Source organism: Mustela lutreola, chromosome 6, assembly GCF_030435805.1.
Source record: "Mustela lutreola isolate mMusLut2 chromosome 6, mMusLut2.pri, whole genome shotgun sequence".
Classification (NCBI taxonomy): domain Eukaryota; kingdom Metazoa; phylum Chordata; class Mammalia; order Carnivora; family Mustelidae; genus Mustela; species Mustela lutreola.
This window is the reverse complement of record NC_081295.1, coordinates 68699346-68721331: the sequence shown is the minus strand read 5'-3', so window position 1 is coordinate 68721331 and position 21986 is coordinate 68699346. Positions and strand designations below refer to the sequence as shown.

General features: G+C 38.4%; 1 protein-coding gene across 1 annotated transcript in view; it reads right to left on the bottom strand.

Annotated features, from left to right (window-relative positions):
- Positions 1-10416: 10416 nt before the first annotated feature.
- The window catches only part of LOC131833787 (pantetheinase), a 48527-nt gene continuing 36957 nt past the window's right edge, over positions 10417-21986 (bottom strand). Inside the window, exons 8-9 of the mRNA XM_059177523.1 lie at positions 14488-14658; positions 10417-13479 (exon numbers count right to left, since the gene is read on the bottom strand). Coding sequence (XP_059033506.1) covers positions 13297-13479; positions 14488-14658 — 354 coding nt within the window. The 3' untranslated portion in view covers positions 10417-13296. The remainder of the gene's footprint in view (positions 13480-14487; positions 14659-21986) is intronic.

Genomic DNA, 21986 nt, shown 5'->3' with positions numbered 1-21986 from the left:
GGATCATGACCTGGGCTGAAGGCAGACGCTTAACCACATGAACCACTCAGGCGCTTGTGGAAGGCATAATTCCTTTGGTCACAGTTGAAGTTGTCTGTGATAGAGGACTAAAAAAATCCCAGAGACAGAAAGAAAGAGAGAGGAAGGTGGAAATGTGTGGAAAATACTTCTAGATATTGAGAAGAAAAATAAAACAATACAGCCAAGGGGAAGAAAAAGAATGTTTAAGATCGAGTTACAGTATAAAATACTACGTGACAACATAAGCACATGGACTGAGGATAAGACCACAGGGTAAAGAAAGTGTCATTGGTGATTTTGGAGCAATGTCAATGCGGTATTATGGGCCATGGGGAGGGGTCAGGGGGTCAGAGAAAAGCTAGATTCATGAGATTAGGAAGATAGTGTGTAGTGAGAAAAGGGAGGAGGCCAGATTAAATTAACTTTTTGAGACATGTGACAGTGAAAGAAAGATGAAAAATAGAATATTAGTTTGAAGGAATGGGAGGTTCAGAGAAGGACAAATATAAATTTTAAATCAGATGCTTAATTTTCCTTGTTGAATATAAGAGACTTTGCCTCCCCCGATACTTGCTCCCTTTTCTTAAAGCATTTACTTTAGAAGATATGCAAGTTTCCCTCTCCTTGAAATGTATATAAATATTTTTAAAATCTTCATAATCCTCTTGCCAACTTTATGACCCAGGGCTGTCTTGCTCAAGGACCTGAGAACCGACTCTTTGAAATGTAAACATTAAGGAAGATAATATCCTTATCTCCCAGTTTCTGTGGGATGAGCCTAACCTCAGTGGACACCTTACTCCCAATGTGCAAGACCACCTCTTGTCGTAAAGAGTTTAATTTTCCTTTGGTTGAAGTCACTTAGCTCACATGATGGTCACCCCAAAGACCAAGTGAATTTAGGATGAACTATGTGGGCCAAACAATGATGTCTGTGCTTTTCCTTGAGGACTAGTGATTGTTTATCTTGAGAACATCTATGTATTAGTCATCATTCTCCAGAGAAGCAAAACCAATAGGTTACACACACACACACACACACACACACACACACACATATGCAAAGAGACTTATTATAGGAAGTTGGGTCATGCAGTTATGAAGGCTGACCAGGCTCAGGATCTGCAGGGGGTGGGGATTCAGCCTGTTGGAGACCCAGGGTTTCAATCAAAAGGATAGCAGGCTCAAGAACCAGAAAGAACCAACATTTCCATCTGAATCCAAGGCAGAAAAAAGCCAACGTCCTGATTCAAAGGCATCAGGCAGAAAGAATCTTCTCTTCCTCAGGGAGGGTCAGCCTTTTTGTTTTGTTCAGTCCCTCAGCAGATTGGTTGGGGCCCATCCACATTAGGCAAGACAATCTGCTTTACTCAGTCTGTCAATTTCAGTGTTAATCGCATCCAAAAATGTATCCACAGAAACACTCAGAATAATGTTTTACCAAATATCTGGGCACCTCATGGCCCAGTCAAGTTGACACATAAAATGACACATAAAATTGGCCATCACAGTGGGCTGGGGTATCTGCTGGGCTACACAGAAGAGTGAGAGTTTGTTCTGTCTTTGCGGTTTATTAGCAGATTGCCCGTGGTGTGTGTCACATTCTGGTTCAATGCTTATTCAGTAACAAAATTGTTTTTTTTCTCTTCTAGCTTTGTGGGGTGATTTTCTGGATTGAGAGATGGTTTTGGTTTTATTTCCCCCAGCAGAAGCATTGATACATCAGTTGGATTAGAATAAGCATGAAAGGATTTGTCAGCCACCAGGACAGACCAAAGGGGAGGAATTGGATGGGACACAGGCTGAGGTCAGAAATACAAGCAGCGATGAGGATTAAAAATAAGAGGAATTCTCCCATCTTGCTCTTCCTCTTCTTCCCAGTGAATTAGTTTGCTACAATTGCCATAACAAATGTCACAGGCCGAGCTCTGTGAACAGACTCTAAGAACAGACATTTGTGTTTTCATCATTTTGGAACTGGAAGTCCAAGATTACAGTGAAGCCGATGGGGTGCGCCCCAGCGCGATCTAACTAGTGTCTTTATAAGAAGAGGAATTTGGACACACAGAGACACCAGCGATGTGCAAGGCCTTGTGAGGACACAGAAAGAAGGCCGTCTACTGCAAGCCAGGGAGACAGGCCATAGGAGACAACCATACCTGCTACATGACAGACACAGATCTCAGGGTGTGTAATACAATGAGTAAGACTGAGTTCCTATCCTCAAGGTAAAAGAATTACATTCTAATTCTGAGCTGCCATGAAACCCATTGGTTTGCCTGGCTACTCTTGTTTCTCAGCTTCTACATCTATGGCTCCCTTCGCAAAAATCATGTTTCAAGGAGTCTTTCCTAACTATCTTTCTCCTATTGTAAATGTGGTCAGTACTTTTTAGTTTTCAAGCTAGATACTCTACAGTCCTCTGGCCTCTATACATCCCATGAATACACATCACATGAATACTAAGCAATTAGATAGAATGATGAGATATAATTTGAATGCCCCAGAAACCAAATACACCTGCCTTGAGCCATCCTTCCCAGCAATGAGCAAGGGAATCTGAAATCACCTCTTTACAATAGCTTCTTTGGATTAAGTTGTTCTCTCTGGAAATCTTCTTTTGAAATGCAAATATCATATCTTCTGTTGTATTTTCTTATAGTAATTTATTGTAACCGTATCTTTTATCTCACATTTCCTACGGTGACGTTAATGTAAACAATGAATGAAGTAAAGTTCTCAGAAAATTATACCCACTAACATGAATAGACCTTTAACACAAGTGAGCTTATGAGAACAGAGTTTCTGGGTAATAGAGGTGGGAAGAAGATTTCGGGTTAGATTTGAAGATAGTTCTCATAGAGAGAATCAAGGTATCAAAGCAGATAACTTTAAATGCTCCGAACTATTAAAAATGTACCGAAAGCAGATGTATTGAGGTAGAATGTAGTTGGCACAAGATCTCCTTTCCAATATAATGGGAAAAGATGAGTACTTTAACCAGCTAGCACCACAAATGAATCAAATTCATAGAAAAGGTCATAAGTCATGAAATGCATAAGCAGGGAGTAAAATACCCACTTTTAGATTCATAGAGGTTTTCCTTAGCATATAAGTGAGGAGTCAAAAAATTGTTTCGGTGAAGAGCTAGATACTAAATACCTTAAGCTTTGAGGGCCATAGGGTTGTGGCAACTATTCAGTTCTGTCACTGTAACATTAAAGTACTCAGATGATACATAAATGAGTGGGTGTGGCTCTGTCTGATAAAACTTTGTCTGCAAGAAAGAGCTTACTGATCCCTGATAGAAATTATAGAAGAGAAGGGACACCTGGGTGGCTCAGTGGGTTAAAGCCTCTGACTTCAGCTCTCGTCATGATCCCGGGGTCTTGGGATTGAGCCCTGCTTCGGGCTCTTTGCTTAGCAGGGAGCCTGCTTCCTCCTCTCTCTCTCTCTGCCTGCCTCTTTGCCTTCTTGTGACCTCTGTCTGTCAAATAAATAAAATCTTTTAAAGAAAAGATTATAGAAGAGATACTATAGGGTTTCATATCATCAATCAAAGCAAAATGATGGAGACTCAAAACCATTTTACTGGTAAGATCCTTCTTTCCATTCTGCTACACCTACATGTTTCTACTATGGTAGAAATAGCACTTGCAGTGGGGGAAAAATCAGTTGATTAAGGCAAAAATAAGGAAAAGGAAATCTTTACAATTCCATTTGAATTTTATATTTGGAGCTATTGCCTACTGACATAAAGAGGAAACAATGTCATCATAGCAAGAAATCATTTATATAAACATCTTTGTAGGCATAACTTGTCATTACTTGGAAACTATTCCAGAAACGTCTTAGACTTATGGAATATTCTCGTATGTGGGGGGCCTTCTCACTTCCTAAGCATCCCTCAGTTTTTTAAAGTAAATGTAGCAAACATACTTATATGAAGCCTTTCCACCTTTCGTTATTTTCAGATGCCCTCCCATTTCCTTCCATTCATCTTTTCATCTTTTCAGTGAATTCATCTTTTCAGTGAATGATGATCAATGATGGCAAGTTTTCAACAGCAAAGCAAATACAACCATGCCCAAAGACACTTGCCATTCAGTTTCCCACACCCTGTTCACTTCCAGTGGTCTTGACAGAACTGAGTTGTAGAGCTTGCCGTTTAGAGATCCAGACAGGAAATAGAACACTTCCCCCTTCAAAAAAATTCATCCTGGGGCGCCTGGGTGGCTCAGTGGGTTAAGCCGCTGCCTTCGGCTCAGGTCATGATCTCGGGGTCCTGGGATCGAGTCCCGCATCGGGCTCTCTCTGCTCAGCAGGGAGCCTGCTTCCTCCTCTCTCTCTCTGCCTCTCTGCCCACTTGTGATTTCTCTCTGTCAAATAAATAAAATCTTTAAAAAAAAAAAAAATTCATCGGTTTCTTAACTGTATTAGCAGACAGTGTTTAGTTACAGGATATGACAACAATGACTTTTACTAGCCTAGAAAAAGACATGCAGCCATCCTTGGGCATGGAATCTAGTTGGGAGTCATGTGACTATAGAACTAATCTTCATGCAGATCTCTACATTACTGCTGAATATTGTATCTGGGGCCACTTATATCTAAGTGTCTCAGCATATCTGAAACATTTATATCCTAAGGCCCTAGCATATCCCCTGGAATTTCTAAACTGGTAAGTATTAGTTATGGAAACTAATAATAGTATAGAAGCTAAAAAGCAAAGTGATACTTCAAAAATTGTGTTTAAGGGACGCCTGAGTGGCTCAGTTGGTTAAGCTGCTGCCTTTGGCTCAGGTCATGATCCCAGGGTCCTGAGATCAAGTCCAACATTGGACTCCTTGCTCGGCAGGGAGCCTACTTCTCTCTCCATCTCTGTCTGCCACTCTGCCTGCTTGTGTTCTCTCGCTCTCTCTCTTTCTCTCTCTGACAAATAGATAAATAAATAATATCTTTTTTTTTTTTAATTGTGCTCAGTTCAAAGCCCTGAGAACAGACCAAATGCTAGCTGGTCTTGTAAAATCTCTGAAAACTTCTTTCAGAAAAGAGGTTGACTATCAACTAAAAGCATATTGATGTCAACAACCCTGAATATTTATATGACTATTACAGGAAGAAGACTTAGAGGATTGTCTGTATATCTATTCTCTTGGCACCACAAATAGAAGAATGGAATACAGGGGGAATTTAGCTTATACATTTCAGGAAGGATATTCTCTCTTTTTGAACCTCTCCTAAGACACTCACTTTGAATGTTAATTTCTTATTGAACTTGAAGCTCTGACCCAGATATTATAGCCACTTGTACCTATAGAAGGCAACATTTGGATTTTTATACTGGATCTCTACTCCCCAGGGCCCCAGAATGGAGTACGACCCAGTATGAAGTAACTTCAACTCTCTTGTCTTTTTTGTTTTCCCCGTGGGGCAGAGAAGAGGGACAAACTAGGACAACAGTTTACAATAGTGAATTTCCCACCGTGTGCTGCTGGGAAACTGCTTTCACATTTTGGGAACTCTTTTTTTTTTTTTTTTTTTTTTTTTTTTTTTTTTTTTTTAAGATTTTATTTATTTATTTGTAAGAGAGAGAGAGTGAGAGCGAACACAGGCAGACAGAAGGGCAGGAAGAGTCAGAGGGAGAAGCAGGCTCCCTGCAGAGCAAGGAGCCCGATGTGGGACTCGATCCCAGGACGCTGGGATCATGACCTGAGCCGAAGGCAGCTGCTTAACCAACTGAGCCACCCAGGCGTCCCACATTTTGGGAACTCTTGAAGGTAGAACCTGAACATCTCAAGTGGGCAGCCTAAGCTTGGTTAATGTCAGTAGTAATAAAAAGAAATAAGGAGGAAATGGAGGGGAAAGAGCAGTGGTGAAGGAGGAAAAGAAAGAAAAGGAGGAGAAAAAAAAGAGGAGCAAAGAAAGAAAGGGGAGGCAGAATAACTTCCTGAACCTGGGCCCATCACTGTGCTAAGGGCGTTACACGAAGTCTCTAGTTTATTCCCAATACCCTCCAAATAGCTGGAGAGGGAAAAACTGAAATAATTACTACATTAATGAAAATTTCACCTAACATCCATCTATGGATAGGTGGAGAAGGGAATCTTACTAATTATAAGCTAAGCAAGATGACATTATAACATACTAAATAGTAATTTCAGAACATTTTCAAAAGGTGGGGGGAGAGGCACCGGGATGGCTCAGTTGGCTAAGCATCTACCTTCAGCTGAGGTCATGATCCCAGGGACCCAGGATCGAGGTCCTCATCAGGCTCCCTGCTTCTCCCTCTGCCCCTCGGTGGCTCGGTGCTCACTCTCTCTCTCTCTCTCCTCAAATAAATAAAATATTTTTTAAAAAGAACATTTTTCAAAATAGTATTTGTAATTGTCTTAATCAGTAACATCATTACAGTGTACTGTTATCAACAATCTCTGAAGACAACTTTCACATCTTTATTTCAGTTAAAATTAAGTTATATATGTACTTAAGGAAAAATTGCAGGCTATCAGACTTTATTTTCTTGCTATAATGCTTTTATAATCCATCTCTACAACAACTACTTTCCTAGAGCTAACTACACACAATGGCATGTTTTTCAATCAATTTTTACTCATATTGCAATAGTAAATAAACTCTCGGTAATTGTCTTTTATAGAGCAAGATGAAATTTTATCATAGATGGAAAGAAAAAAGTCAACTGGTTCACAATGAATTTCAGTTAAATCAACATCATAATCTGTTAAAAGAGTATTTGGGGATACTAATATTTTCATAACTCAATTCAAAGTTTATCCAGTCAACATGTCTACAAAGCACATTGTCCAAACATTAACTTTTTATTAGGTAATCTACCACCATACTGACAGGTGGACCTTATTTGCCTTGGCCGGAGTTCAAAGTTTCTAGAAGGTATTGGTAACTAAATAGCTCTTAACACTGCTAAGAGCTCTTGCTGTAATTCTATGGCTAGACCACCACATGGAACCGATTTCAAATAGAAAGAGTAAAAGAGCTCACCCTTCTGTTTGCATATTCATTGATACTTCTAAACTTATCTCCCAAGACTGAAAAGTTCCCACTCTTTATGTTCACAGTCTTCTCTCAGTTTCTCAAGGCAAATTTTTATTCTCCATGCCACTTCAACAGGTATGACCGACTGAGTTCAATCTTTGTTCTGGGATATATATATATCTACTTTAATATTAATCATATACTTTCACCTTAGCCCTTCTTGCATTTTAATTGCATAAGGATGCAATTAAAAACTGCTTTAATAATCAGAGTACATAATCAATGTCCAGCATTTCAACTGACAAGATTAACCCTGAGTCTCCCAGAAAGCTACAATCTAGTGTGGTTGTGTGAGAAACCACTTGTAACCTAAAATACTAGTGAAAGCACTGGACATGAAACTAAAAGATTCTGGTTTGAGGATCTTATACACATTAACTTAGGAAATTAGGAAACAGTACTTTGTTCTCTGAGGTAAAAAATGGGGAAAAATACACCAACTTTGTGAAATAAAAGAAATGTACGTTAAAACATCTTGTAAACTATAAAACACTATGCGTAAGATATTAATGATGTCTTTACTACTCTGGGTAAGGAGATAAAATTTCCTTCAGAATAATGGCAAAGGCAAGAAAGGTTTAAAGAAACTGGTGGTATCAGCTTGCAACTGGCAGGTCAGAGGGCTGACAACAAAAAAAAATGGGGTAGAAGGCAAGGGGTATAATATCACTATAGGTTGGAGAAGAAAGGAATGATAAATAGCAGCCCTGGTGACTCATGGCAGACGATCATTTACTGAGTGATTTCTATATGTCAAAGTGGAAGAAGAATGTAAGATACATGCCTTTAAGGAATTTACATTCAGTGATAATCATTACTAGTACTAGCCAACATTTATCAATCTCTTCCCTTTCCTGGACACACAGGGAAATTATACTTCCTATGCAGCTAAATTTGGCATCCACTTGCTTTGGCCAATAAATACAAGTGGATGAAACCATTTAAAAGGCAGTGTGCAATTGCTCCATTTTCTTTTATCATGCTCCAGCAATGATGGGAGCATTGGTTGATAAGGAAACAATACATAATGAAAAAGTCTGAGGTTCTGAGCTTTGGCAAGGAGGCTTCCCTAGAGTAGACTTTAAATAAACAAGAGCAACTTTGAATAAGCAACTTTTGTCTTATTAAGACAGCAGAATTTTTGGTTTTATTTGCTACTGCACAGTAAGCTAACCTATTCTGACTAATACCCATAGTAAAGAGGAAGCTCAGTGCAGAGAAAGAAATTTGGTTTTGCACTGTCTGTACTTAAGATACTAAACCTATTATACATGAGAACATGCTACCTATGTATTGCTAGTGGATATGAAATATTTTCCACATTTAGGACTCTGTTCAAAAACTAAAATTAAGGTGATGCATTTAGAGTATGCCCAAGACATCTAGAATAAAGAATCAGAATAATGTGAGGAATGTGGTGTTAATTTTCAGTATAAGAGCCAAGTGATAGGTTTCAGAATGGCTCTTGACACTGATGACTTTCTGATTGATTTGTTACCATATCCTTCTTGATATTCAGAACGCTTTAACTATCTAAGTCAACTTTTTCCACTTTAATATATTCCTTTTTATAGATTATTGGAAAAAAATCCTTTCTGATTATAAAAAAGGAAATATGCTCATGTTCTTAAGACCTTTTTCTTAGTAGTGTCATTTCATGAATTAATGATTCTGGAATTTATGCTGTTTGTTCTATTTTACTTTTTAATGTATACTCTTATAAAGTAGAATTCTGAGACGTGAATGTAAAAGTGACAGATGTATATCAGGAGAAGATGGTGTTGCCACAAATGAGTTAACCAGGCAATTTGAATTTTATTACAGACCAAAAGCTGAACTCACCAAATTTAATCTTTATTATAGAAAGTAACTGTAGAAAAATTTCTTTGGCACAATACCTTTTAGATATAAATACTAAGAGTCCATTTTGAAGCATCTATTACATATACAGCAAAAAGAAAAGGAAAAATCCTGTTTTAAAATTATGTAGCAAATACATATATATATGTGTGTATATGTTTGTATTTTATATATAGATATATAAAATATATATACTAACTGTAATGCCCAGCATCCCAGCTGACCTGCAAGGATCTTTGTCTCTTGATAGTCTCAACTTTGGGTAATTCTCTCCCACAATGTACCACTGTTGGTCTGGGTGGCTAATAGCAAATGGCAGAACTGTTGCCACTTCCATAATTAAGATAGAAAAGACTGAACCTTCCGTCCTTCCATCTCTGTTTCTCTCTCTCTACCTCTATTCTACCTATCTATCCCATCACTCACTGTAGGAGATGCCAGTTGCCTTTTTGTGAAGACTTTCAGGCAGCCCATGCATAAGGAACAAAGGCCTCAGAAAACTTTCAGCAAGGGACTGGGGCCCATTAACAGCCATGTGAGTGAGCTTAGAAGCAGAGCCTTCAGCTCCAGCAGAACTTGAGATGACTGAACCCCTGAGCAGGTTCACTACAACTTTGAGACCTTAAGCTAGAAGACCCATTTAAACCATTTCCAGATCCTGATTCCTGGAAACTGTGTATAGATAATATATTGTTTTAAGCTGTTATATTGACAGTAATTTGTTATGCTACAATGGATATATAATGTATTGTGAAAATTGAACAGAAAAAAAAAGCATATAGAGTTTATTGAAGCCTTTAATATTTTAAACTTATCACTGTTGAAATTCTCTTCTTTAAAATTGTATGATGGAATTGAGGCTTGCTTCCTAAATACACATGGGTTTATTTTCTAATGGGTCTTTTTTTTTTTTTAAGACAGTTAAGTCCACCCCAAATTTTACTTAATTTTACTCCAATATTACTCAAATATTTATTGGATGATATAGTATTTTTTAAGAAAAGCATCTGCCAAGAATTTTTTTTTATTTCAAAATGCTGTATTGCTGATAGGGATCACTGCTCTCCTTTGCCGAAGGGTGTATTTTGCACAGCGTGGGGCTGATTTCAGGGTTCTGTGGATAGTGGATAGTCTACCAGTTGAGAGATATTTTGACTTAAAAGATGTTCTTCATTTCACTAAATTGTATTATGTCAACAGAAAAATAACATTTAAGGTCAGATTAATTACACGATTTCATCAACATGACTTTCTGATTTCCAAACTCCAGAGGATCTTCAGTCATCTGATGGTTTCACTATCAGTTCTTCTCTAAGAGGATCTGGCTGAGTCTTGGGGAAGCAGACTAGCTGGATACTCTTAACTGGACAACCATTTTAAGCTTCAACTTATGGCGGAAATGGAGGAGGGGGTTGGAACCTGTATTAGTTTGCTAGGATTGCCATAATAAGGTACCATGGATTAGCTTCAACAATAAAAATTTATTTACAAGATTCCGGAGGCTAGAAATACAAATCAAGTATCAGCAGGGTTGATTTTTTCTGAGGCTCTCTCCTTGGTTTGTAGATGGCCATCTTGCTTTGTGTCTTCACATAGTTTCCACTTGGTGCATGTCTATGTTCTAATCCCCTCTTCTGACAAGACCAGTCATACTAGCTTAGGGTCCACCCTAATGCCATCATTTTACCTCCTTAGACCGTATTTCCAAATACAATCACATTCTCAGGTATAAAGTTGAGACTTCAATATACGAATTTGAGAGGGGACACAATTCGGTCTATGAGACCTGAAATATACTGTTTAGATAAAAAACTAAAAGAACAAATAAGTAAAATCTTTAGAACACTTAAGCAGAGCTGAGTAACAGATATGTGTTACAGTAAAAGTGGCAATGGATTCAGATTTATTATAAGTGACAAAGCTCAGGAACTACATAAGAAAATAAGAATCACAGGTGCCTGGTGGCTCAGGCAGTTAAGCATCAGACTTGATTTCAGTTCAGGTCATGATCTCAGGGTCATGAGATTGAGCCCTGTGTTGGGTTCTACACTGGGCATGGAGCCTTTAAGATTCTCTCTCCCCCTTAGCTCCTTCTCCTTCTCCACTAATGTGCTCACTATCTATAATCTCTCTTTCTTAGGGAAAAAAAAAAAAAGAATACAAGAATCAATAACAACAAAACAATCAGGGAGAATTTCTCTCCATGGAGCCTGGAGGTGAGGATCACTGGGGACCATCTTGGAAGAGAGCTACTACAGTAAGACACTGTGTGTGTGTGTGTGTGTGTGTGTGTATGTGTGTGTGTGTCTGGGTGTGTGTGTATTACATCAGCAGGAGATTGATAATAAGTTATATCTTTAAATGAAGGAGTATCAAAAATTGCTCTTTAGACCACTCAAATTCATCAAGGTACAAAGAAATTAAGGAAAACATATTTGAACATTGATCTTTTTTGGAACTGGGTTGTTTGTATTAAAAGAGCACCACAAATGTTTTATGCAGAGCAAATAAAAATCACAGTTAGGAAGCGTATCAAAGCTATCATAAAATACATACGTCTTAAAGAAATCTAGTATCAGAGCTGGGCATGGACATAGTAAACATTTTTAAAAGGTAAACTCACTATGTGTAATGTTTAACTTTTAAAAAAATCATGCTAAGGCAAGCTAGTAAGTTTGTCACAGGGGAAAATATCAGATAGTATGTTCAGATGAGTAGTTCTTAGTTGATTTCCAGGAAAAAGTTGAAAATAAAAACTAACATGCTTTCTTTCAGGAATTTTAGAACATACCAAATGCAAAAAAAAAACAAAAAAACTTTGCAGTGTGTATCCTTTAGTGAATAAATAATAATGTTCATAAAAATTACTTACTTATTCAAGGTATTAGTTTACTTAGCACATCTGGTTGTAAGTTAATCAGTGTAGTCTTATGTGTGTGTGATGGCATATCATACAAAACAAATAAAGATATTTTATTTTTCCTTTTGTGAAAGAATTACAAGAAAGACACTTAAAGACAATTTCCCCCCTGAGTTGTTTTAAAGGTTTTCAATACTATAATCCACTGTTATTTTATACTTCAGGTCAGGAGTCAACAAACTTTTTCGGTAAAGGGCAAGGCAATGGCAGCTTTTCTGGCCATAGGGCCTGTGTCACAACTACCCAACTTCGCTACCATAGCATAAAAACAACCATAAGACATGGGGAGTTAGAGAGGAGAAGGGAGTTGGGGTAAATTGGAAGGGGAGGTGAATCATGAAAGACTATGGACTATGAAAAACAATCTGAGGGTTTTGAAGGGGCGGGGGGTGGGAGGTCGGGGTACCAGGTGGTGGGTATTATAGAGGGCATGGATTGCATGGAGCACTGAGTGTGGTGCAAAAATAATGAATATTGTTATGCTGAAAATAAGTAAAAAATAAATTTAAAAAAAAACCATAAGCAGCACTTAAATAAACATGGCTGTACTCAATATAACTTTTAGGTAGGAGACTGAAATTTGAATTTCAGATCATTTTCACATATCACACAATATTATTCTTCTTTTGATTCTTCTTTGTTTTTCAACCTTTTAGAAACATAAAAACCTAAGGCCATGCAAAAATTTATCACAGTACAGATTTGGTAAAATGTTTGCTTTAGAACCACCCTATCAAAAAAAAAAAAAAAAAAAAGAACCACCCTATTGATATGCTTATAGGCTAACAAGATAGGTAAAACACTAAAGAGGCACTGAAAAACACTCAAAAAAGTGAAGGCCTTCTAACAGGTTGTTAGAGCTGTATGTCCAGCTGCCTTCCAGAATACGTCATTGCTAGGTATCAAGCCTAAACCAATTATCTGATGTTGAGTTCACTGATTTTCTAATTGAAATATGGAGGGTGGCTAAGCCTGTGGAAGATGTTTAAAAATTTAGACAATCAGAGGTGATGTAATTTTAGCAATAAAAATATCACACATGGTTTTACTGTGATAATTATACAGTTGTGAATAGCTAGCACATATCCAGTACTTTCCATGATCCAGAAACTTGTCTAAGGACTTTAAATGCATTCAATTATTTAAATTAAAAAAAAAAAAAAACCCTAAAATTGTGAGTAAAACTGTTACCCTCATTTTATAGATTTTAACCTTTCAAAGTGATGTCACTGTTTATCTGGCTTCTATTATCTAGGGGTGGTGTGTGTGTGTGTATGTGTGTGTGTACAAAATCTGTGAACTATATATGTATATGTATTTGTAATTACTTGTACAAGAGACCATGTTATGATCTTCATCCTTCTTTTCTCAGCCATCATTTTTTTAATTACACAAAATAAAAGAGAGCAAAGGGAAATATTCTACCAACTTAATGAGCACACAATTGGTATTATGACTAAGAGCATTATTTCTAGTGTTTGTGCCTGGAGGTCTGATGAAGCATTTAATGTCTGGTCCTTCTCGTACACTCTCCCAAACAGAGTCACGGTCAAGAGAGGTCCAGATGGCGGCTTCACACTGAACAAGCGTCCATCACTTGACACCTAATTAAAACACAGAGTAGTTGGCTGGGTCGTCCCGTTAAGTTATATGACTGCACAACAACTTCTAAAAATCAGCACAACTGGATGAAGAAATAAAAAATAATGGCTAACTTCTCTTCTAAAAGAAATTTTGAAATGGTACAGAGTATAAGAAAAATTGCAGCTGTGGAATTGGCACTGATTTATGATTATTGAAATGGCTATCATCAATATCTTATCATTTACTTATTTGAGGAGGTATTCCAAGAATCAGCATACAGCAATGGGTTTGGGAATGTCATAGAGAAATCTAGTCCTCTCAGACATAATAGGCTCCTCCAAGTGGACAGAAGGGAGTGACTGAGGGCTTTTGAGCGAAACCTCTGTCATCCCTGTCACTCACTCACCACAGCCTCCCAACCTGTTTGTCCCTAGTACTCCCACAGTAGCTATTCCTACAAGGAAGGCGGAATAAGAGCAAAACCCACCGGTAAGTCAGGGAAACAATATGACTGGGCAGAGTTTATGAGGTAAGAAGTACTTCTGGACTTTAAAAAAAAAGTGTTTGCTTTCTTGCCTATTTCGGCCACTGGGTCTTTACCCAAACAGTGAGAGGAATTCCCTTTAACTTTGCAAGGCTATCACTGCCCATGATGTGAAGGGGTTTCCTCTGGTGGGACCAGTCCTGAAGGGGTTTCCTCTGGTGGGACCAGTCCTGAAACCCTCTCAAGAGTCTTTTTCCTACTCAACAGACCCAAAACAGCCCAGCCTCTTCCCAATACTCTCCACAATAATATATTTATGTATTCTCTAGGATACACTAATCATTATACTACAAATTTCCAGATAAGAAATTCAACCTGCTCAGTTTCCTTCATGATTTCCCAAGAACAATATTATGCTTTCCAAATGGAGAGGAGAGCTGTATGATATTTGTAAATATTTATATTTGGTATTTGTAGGTCTTGTACTCAAAAAGCACTTCCTCTTACATGAAATGAATTATCAATATTAAGCAAAGGTTCTTACCTGAAATTCTCCAGGGGCAAGCTGATTTTCACTTAGCAACACCTCAGGGAAGACATACTGGGTTCCAAAAGTGCCACTGAGGGAAAACATTTCAAACCAGGTAGAGGCAGTTTCAACTGCACCACCACAACTGTTTAAGTCTGCTGTTTTACACTTCAGCAGAGTACAAATCTACGAAAGTCAATGCAAACCAGTAAGTCCTGAGAAAGCCAATTAATATATCCTCCCGACCTAGAAATAATGCCTATGCAATGCCTTTTCCCCTTTGTTTGGTAAAATGTTTTTTTAATTAGATTAATCTAGCTCATTGATACACAGCTAATTTAACTAGTCATAAAAATAAAGGACTTCAGTCCCTAGTGCTTTCTCCAATTCAGCCAAACAGATTAAATCGCTTAAAGAAACAATCAGACCTTTGGTTGATAGCCATGAACTATACCCTCATTGTTCAAGCTAGCAATGCTTTTAATAATCAAGTGTTCTATTTTTTTTTAAAAAGGTTAAATTTAGGCAGGAGTTTAATCTCTCTGTTTTGGCTATTTTGCACAACAAAAGAACTTTAAAACTGTGATGAACCCTGGAGTTGATCTAGAGGCAATCCCTATGAATTGGAAAAGTTACATACTTTCTATCTGAGCAAGAACTGAAAAAGTTCTTACTATACTACACAGTTAAACTATACTACTACGTAATTTGAATCTAAAATCTAAGTATATGAGTCATCTATGAGTAATCTCACTATGTTGATACAAAGTCCACAAAAGGAAGATCTGTATTCATTGAATTCCATCTGTACTGCATCTCCCAAGCCTCATTTCAAGCCACCTTTACCACCTGCCTGATTAAAGCAATAGCCTCTAACTGGTCTCCCTGCTTCTACTTTTGAAGTTGGAGAGTACACGCTTTAGAGCAAGTGTGTTAAGATGGGATACAATTTGCTTTCAGGTAAAGGTAGCACGAACACATCCTATTTTATTCCCTTAACCTCTTACTGAAACCAACATTTGTTTTTTTAAGACATAAACCCGCATGGATAGAAGGGGTGGACAGACCATGGTATAATGGTGGAAGCTGGGGTGATGATGCAAGAGCAGCCAATGATTTAGGAGACCTGAAGAAAGCCAAGTCCTAAACTGACAATGGGAGAACCAAGAATTAACGCTATCCACATCACAGAATGCCCAGAAGATTCCATCACTGGGAGCATGAGGTACCTCAGGGGCTGGTAAAGTAGTGGCTAACATAAGGAAAATTGGTGGGAAGTTGTTAAGGATGCCTCAGATACTGAGCTCCCCACATGGATGGGCAACTGTCCTTCCGCTATTTCCATAAAAGATGGGGCATCGGGATGCCTGGGTGGCTCAGTTGGTTGGACGACTGCCTTCGGCTCAGGTCATGATCCCGGAGTCCCAGGATCGAATCCCAAATCTGGCTCCCAGCTCCATGGGGAGTCTGCTTCTCCCTCTGACCTTCTCCTCGCTCATGCTCTCTCTCACTGTCTCTCTCTCTCTCAAATAAATAAACAAAATATTTAAAAAAAAAAAAAAAAAAAGATGGGGCATCTATTTCCAGAGAGGGTAAAGCAGATGTTGAGTGGAGCTTTTGAAAAACCTAGTTGAAGGGGATTACAAGAATGAAACCTACTAAATGTTGCAACTATCTCCAACACCACGACCACATCCAACAAGGTCACTGCTCCCACCTGGCTCTCTAAATCCTGCCAGCAAATAATTAATACTTCAGAAATAAAACTGCCAGATAAACACAGAAAAGGAGTCCTGTTAAATTTGAAGTTTAGATAAACTAAAAGTACTAAAAATGGTTTTTAGTAGAAGTGTGTCCCAAACATTGCCTGGGACATACTTACATTTCTTTAAAATATTTGTTGTTGCTTTTGGAGACTCTGACGCTGGAAAAGCGAGGTTCTACCTGGGCTGGGGACATCAGATCTCCCTGTTCTCCTCCCCTTCGACCTTTCCCCAAAGCCCCTCAACAAAATGTTTTTTTTGTTGTTTTTTTTTTGGGGGGGGGGGTTGGGGGGGATCAAAACAACTTTTGTTGTTTATCCAAACTTTGCATTTACTATGGCATCCTGTACTTTTATTTCCTAAATTAGGCAATACTATTCAGGAAGGGAATTAGAAGAATTTTAAAACCTGAGAAACCTGACCCATCCTAAGAGGAAGTTTCCAAATATACAAATATGCTTAACTCAGAGATTCCTCTGACAAAAGGCCTGCCTAGATTACCCTACTGTGAAGCTTAAAATTGGCAAGTATCACTCCTATGCCAAAGCTTAAAATTGGCAAGTATCAGTCAGTTTTTGGTAATGTTAAAGGGTTACCATATGAGGACAGCTTCTAACACAAGAGAGCAAAACAAGTAGATACAGGAAACTTGAGTAAAAAATAGAGTATTTAAGCAGAAGAAGCTTCAAGAAAAAAAAAATTTCCTTAATAGCCACAGAGAGATAAAAAACTGTATCCACAACACAGTATCAGTAAAGGGAAAAAAAAACACCTTATAAAGAAAATAATAGTTCTTGAAAAATAAAAACATGGGGGCACCTGGGTGGTTCAGTCAGTTATGTATCTGCCTTCAGCTCCAGTCATGATCCCAGAGTCCTGGGATCCAGTCCTGCAGTGGGCTCCCTGCTTTCTGGAGAGCCTGCTTCTCCCTCCCCTTCCTGCTCACGCTCTCTCTCACTATCTCTGCCTCTCTCTCAAATAAATAAATATAATCTTTTAAAAAATAAAAATTTAAAAAAAAACATGTCAGTGAAAATTAAAGACTTAACACAAGCCTTTAAAGATCAAGGAGAAAAATTATCAGAAAGTAAATGGAAAAAAATGAAAAGAAATAGCAAAGAAAAGATTAAACAATTAGAAGACCAATCCAAAAGACACATGATCCCAATAATAGGAGTTCCAGAAAAAGAAATGGAGGGGAGGAAATTCTAAATGGTTTCTAAGAGACCCAGAGGAAGAGAGACACACATACAAAAGATCAGGAATCAAAATAACTCAAGAATTCACAGTAGCAATACAGTGACCTCAAATTCCATACCTAGAAAAATACTCCATCAGATATGAAAGGAAAGACATTTTCAGTCTTGTAAGTTGAAAACATTTTATCACCCATTCAGTTTTATCACCCATTCAGAAAGTTCTCTTTCTGGAACGTACAACAACAAAGGAAGTGTGTGGTATTGCGATTTATAGTAATAAATACATATTTGGTCTTTATCTAGTTCCTGACATAGAAGGCCCAAAAGTCCTTGGAATTTCCTTAGTGATAAGAGGGGAAATGTGAAAGGAGGGGCTTTTGTTACTCATAATGGAGCCTCTTTCAACCACACCTGAGTACATGTTAATGATGAGATTTTTGGAAAGCCTCAAATAACCACAGGATGGAAACAGAGTTGGAACTTTAAGCCTCACCATCCCTACCTCTGTCTCTGCAGAGGAAAGGAGCTAGAGGTTAAATTAATCACCAGTGGTGAATGATTTAATCAATCATGTCCATGAAATGAAGCCCCCATAAAAATCCTTAAAGTATGGGGTTCAGAGAGATTTCAGGTTGGCAAACAAAAATGCCTTATCTACAAGCCAGGAAGGTGGAACACACCAAACTCCATGGAGACAGAAACCCCTATGCTTGGGATACTTTCAGATTTTGCCCTATGTATCTCTTCCTCTGGTTGTCCATTTATATTCCTTAAAATATCTTCTGCAATAAATTCTTAGCAATACATAAAGCACTTTCCTGGGTTCTAAGAACCATTCCAGAAAATTAACAAATCCAAGGCAAGGGTGATGGGAACACCTGATTTATAGTCAGTCAGGTCAGAAGCACAGGTGACAACCTAGACTTGCAATTGGAGCCTCAAGTGGGTAAGGGACCAGTCTTGTGGGACCAAGCCCTTAATCTGTGGATTTTGCATTAGCTCCAGGTAGATGGTGTCAGATGAGTAAATTTAAGAAGAAACAGCTAAAAGATTCAAAAAGTTTTGCCTTCAGAGAGAGGACTGGATGGATTATGGAAGGCACTAGTGTTTTACAAGCCTTCATTGCTATTTGTCTTCTTAGTTATGTTCATGCATTATTTTGATTAAAATGAAGAAAGAAGTGATAGGACCAATCCAGGTAGTGGGAAGGGATAGGACATTGAGACTATGAGAAGGACTAAAGAAATACAAGAGTTGAATCAGGAGCTGCTTGCAATGAAGTCAGTGTTTATGTAAATAAAACCTGATGGTATAGGTCTGATAATTATCTTATGTTACTTTTATTAACAATAATAATAATAATTAACATTTACCGAGGACTTTCTAGGTGCTAGGCATAGTGCTAAACCCTTTACATTTATGAAATCAAACATGCCAAAAACTCTAAAGAATTCTATTATTAATTATCCTAATTCCCCTCTTAGGACTAGGTTACATCTTCCAGTTATATGCTTTAATTGTCCATAGTAGTTTCCTTTTGTGGCATTGGTCACCAACTAAAATTAACTAGTGATTTTCTTAGGTTTCTGCTCAATCCTGTTTTCCCACTAGTGTTAAGTTCTATGAAGACGGTGACTATATCTGTCTTCCTCCATCTTAATATCTTCAGTCTCTATCAAATGCTTGAACACAGAAAGCATTACATAAAAATTTGGTGAATGAAGATAATCTATGTATTATGACGAACCGGAGGTTTAGGCTGGCTCAAGGCCACGTAACCATTTCCCAGAACTTCTGACTCCAGAATCTATGTTCTCACCCTGTTGTGTTGAGCCCCTGAACTTAATCTTTGGTTTTTAGTAGAGTTGTTATCCCTAGTTTCTTACCCTGTTGGGAAATAGCTTTATATTCTAGAAGAGTGATAGGCCAGTGATTTGAATGACTCTGACCTTGGTGGGAGGAAATAGAGAGGCAAAGGGTAGAGAAAGCAATCTGAAGAAGAAAGTTTCCTAAGTATATTGGGTAAAGGCAATGAACTTCTTTCATTTAGTTTATTCCTTCTTTATTCATTGGTTACCCAATGATTCTTTAAAATATGTAGACTGCTCATTCTCCCACTCTTCTATAACAACTACTATAAATCTGTACCCAACCTTTTGCCATTTTCTACTCTAGAAAATGCTACAAGCACCTTCTTTCCCCACATCCTTAAAATTTACTCTAGAACACTCGGGAAATCTCTGTGGCAAGATGCAGAGTTTTTGTACCCTTATCTCCTTTTCTTTCTCTTCTCTCATTAGTTAAGAAATAGATTTTGGTGTTACAGAGATTTTCCTAGCATTAAATATCATCACAGACTTTGGGAGATTATGAATATAATACAACACCAAACTCCCTCATCCTCAATTCTAAGACCAAACTTCTCTAAATTAAATAAAGGATGTGTAGCACATTTGACACTGAGACCTAACTTGAACCAACATAAAGCTATGTTGTTGTTGTTGTTGTTTTTAAGCTATTTAGGATGAGTAGTCCCATGTTTTCCAGCAGACATTAACATATTTGATTTGGGGTGTTGCCCCAGGCTCTGCTGGTGATATCAAGTACTGTGGCTCCAGCTGAATGTCCCATAAATACCTCAAAACCAGAACATCCAAAGTGAACTGAGCATTTCCCCACTGCCATCCAATCTGCTCCCCCTCTAGCATCCTGACCTGTCAGAGAATTATATTCACCCAGCTAGCTGCTTTTGCCAGAAACCTAATCCCCTCATTCTGCTTTCCTGTTCTATTTTTTAATATTTTATTTATTTATTTGGGGTCAGAGAGAGTAAGAAAGAGCACAAAAAGGGTGAAGGGCAGAGGGAGAAACAGGGAGCAGGAGCCTAACGTGGGACTCGACCCCAGGACTCCAGGATCATGACCTGAGCCAGAAGCTGACGCTTAACAGACTAAGCCATCCAGGTGCCCATGCTTTCCTGCTCTGTACCAAATTGGCTACAAGTCAAGTTTTCTATTTCTTGCTTGACTCCATACCCTGCACTTCTATTAACACTACTCTTGGTAGAGACTATCTAGGACCATTTTAATAATCTAACTTGTCTTTTGCCTAGTTTCATCAGCCACAGTGCTGCCATAGTGATCGACTCAATGACATATCTGATCACATCATGCCCTTGCTGAACACTTTCCAGTAGAAGACTATTACCCAGAAAGAAAAGTCCAAACTTTAGGAATGACAGGTAAGAAGCTGTCAGATGTGAGCCTGCTTCTGGGCTCATCTTCCATTAATTCTTGCTTCTCACAATACACCTTAGTATCACTGACCCGCATACCCTACTTCTTGAGCATCCACACCCTTGCTCATACTCCACTCCACCTAGAATTTTTTCCTGCTATTTTCATCTGGATAATGGCATAAGCTCATACATCATGTCTCCAGAAACTTCCCTGAATCCCCAAATTAGGATAGGTACTGCTTCTTAGTATTCCTACAACAAAATGTGCTTTCTACGTTCTCTCCATGCCAACCTACCCTGACATCATTTGTTCATTATGTCTTTCCTCTCTACTAAATGCTTCAAGAAGAGGGCCTTTACTTATTCATCTTTGTATCATTAGCACCAAATATATATCTACTATGTAGTAGACAGTCAATAAGTGCGTCATTTACCCAATCAGCAAGCATTCGTAAAGTCTCATCATGCAGCAGCAAACAGAATACTGCACAGTGGGCACAGTTCTAGCACTCAAAGGTTCAGTCTCAGACAACCTGTGCAAAATTTCACATAATATGCCCTTGACAAAACTGAGCATAGGATGTCTGAAGCACTTAGCCCCAGAGGTGGGAGCCATGCTAAAGAAAGTGTTAGGCCAGCCTTCTTGGTGAAGACAACATCTGAAAAGCACTGTGAATGATGAGTAGGTGGGGCCATCACAGATAAAGGAAACAACACATCCCGAGGGTCTGCAGTTGCCCACACATTGGGGATGAGGAAATGTCTCAGTAAGAGAGAATCCCAGGGCACATGTGAGTAGAAATGACAGAAGAGAACAGACATTAGGAAAAGGCACACTTTAAGAATTTGAATTGTATGTCTTGTTAAGAAATTTGAAACTAGAAACCAACTAGAAACCTGCAGGAATTTTAAGCAAGAGAATGAAATAATGAGAAATAACTTTTAGTAATTTTTTTTAAAGATTTTATTTATTTATTTGACAGAGAGAGATCACAAGTAGACAGAGAGGCAGGCAGAGAGAGAGAGGGAAGCAGGCTCCCCGCTGAGCAGAGAGCCCGATGCAGGGAATCGATCCCAGGACCCTGAGATCATGATCTGAGCCGAAGGCAGCGGCTTAACCCACTGAGCCACCCAGGCGCCTGGCTTTTAGTAATTTTTATAATTAGAGTGTAGGAAATAGATTGGATGGAGCTGAAATTGTAAGCAAGAAGCCCTGAAATCAATTGGGAGATAGATCAGGAAGAGGCAAGTAGAATGAGAAGAAGATGAAAGTTGTTCTTAGGAGTGACACCTCACTGGGCTATAAATAGTTCC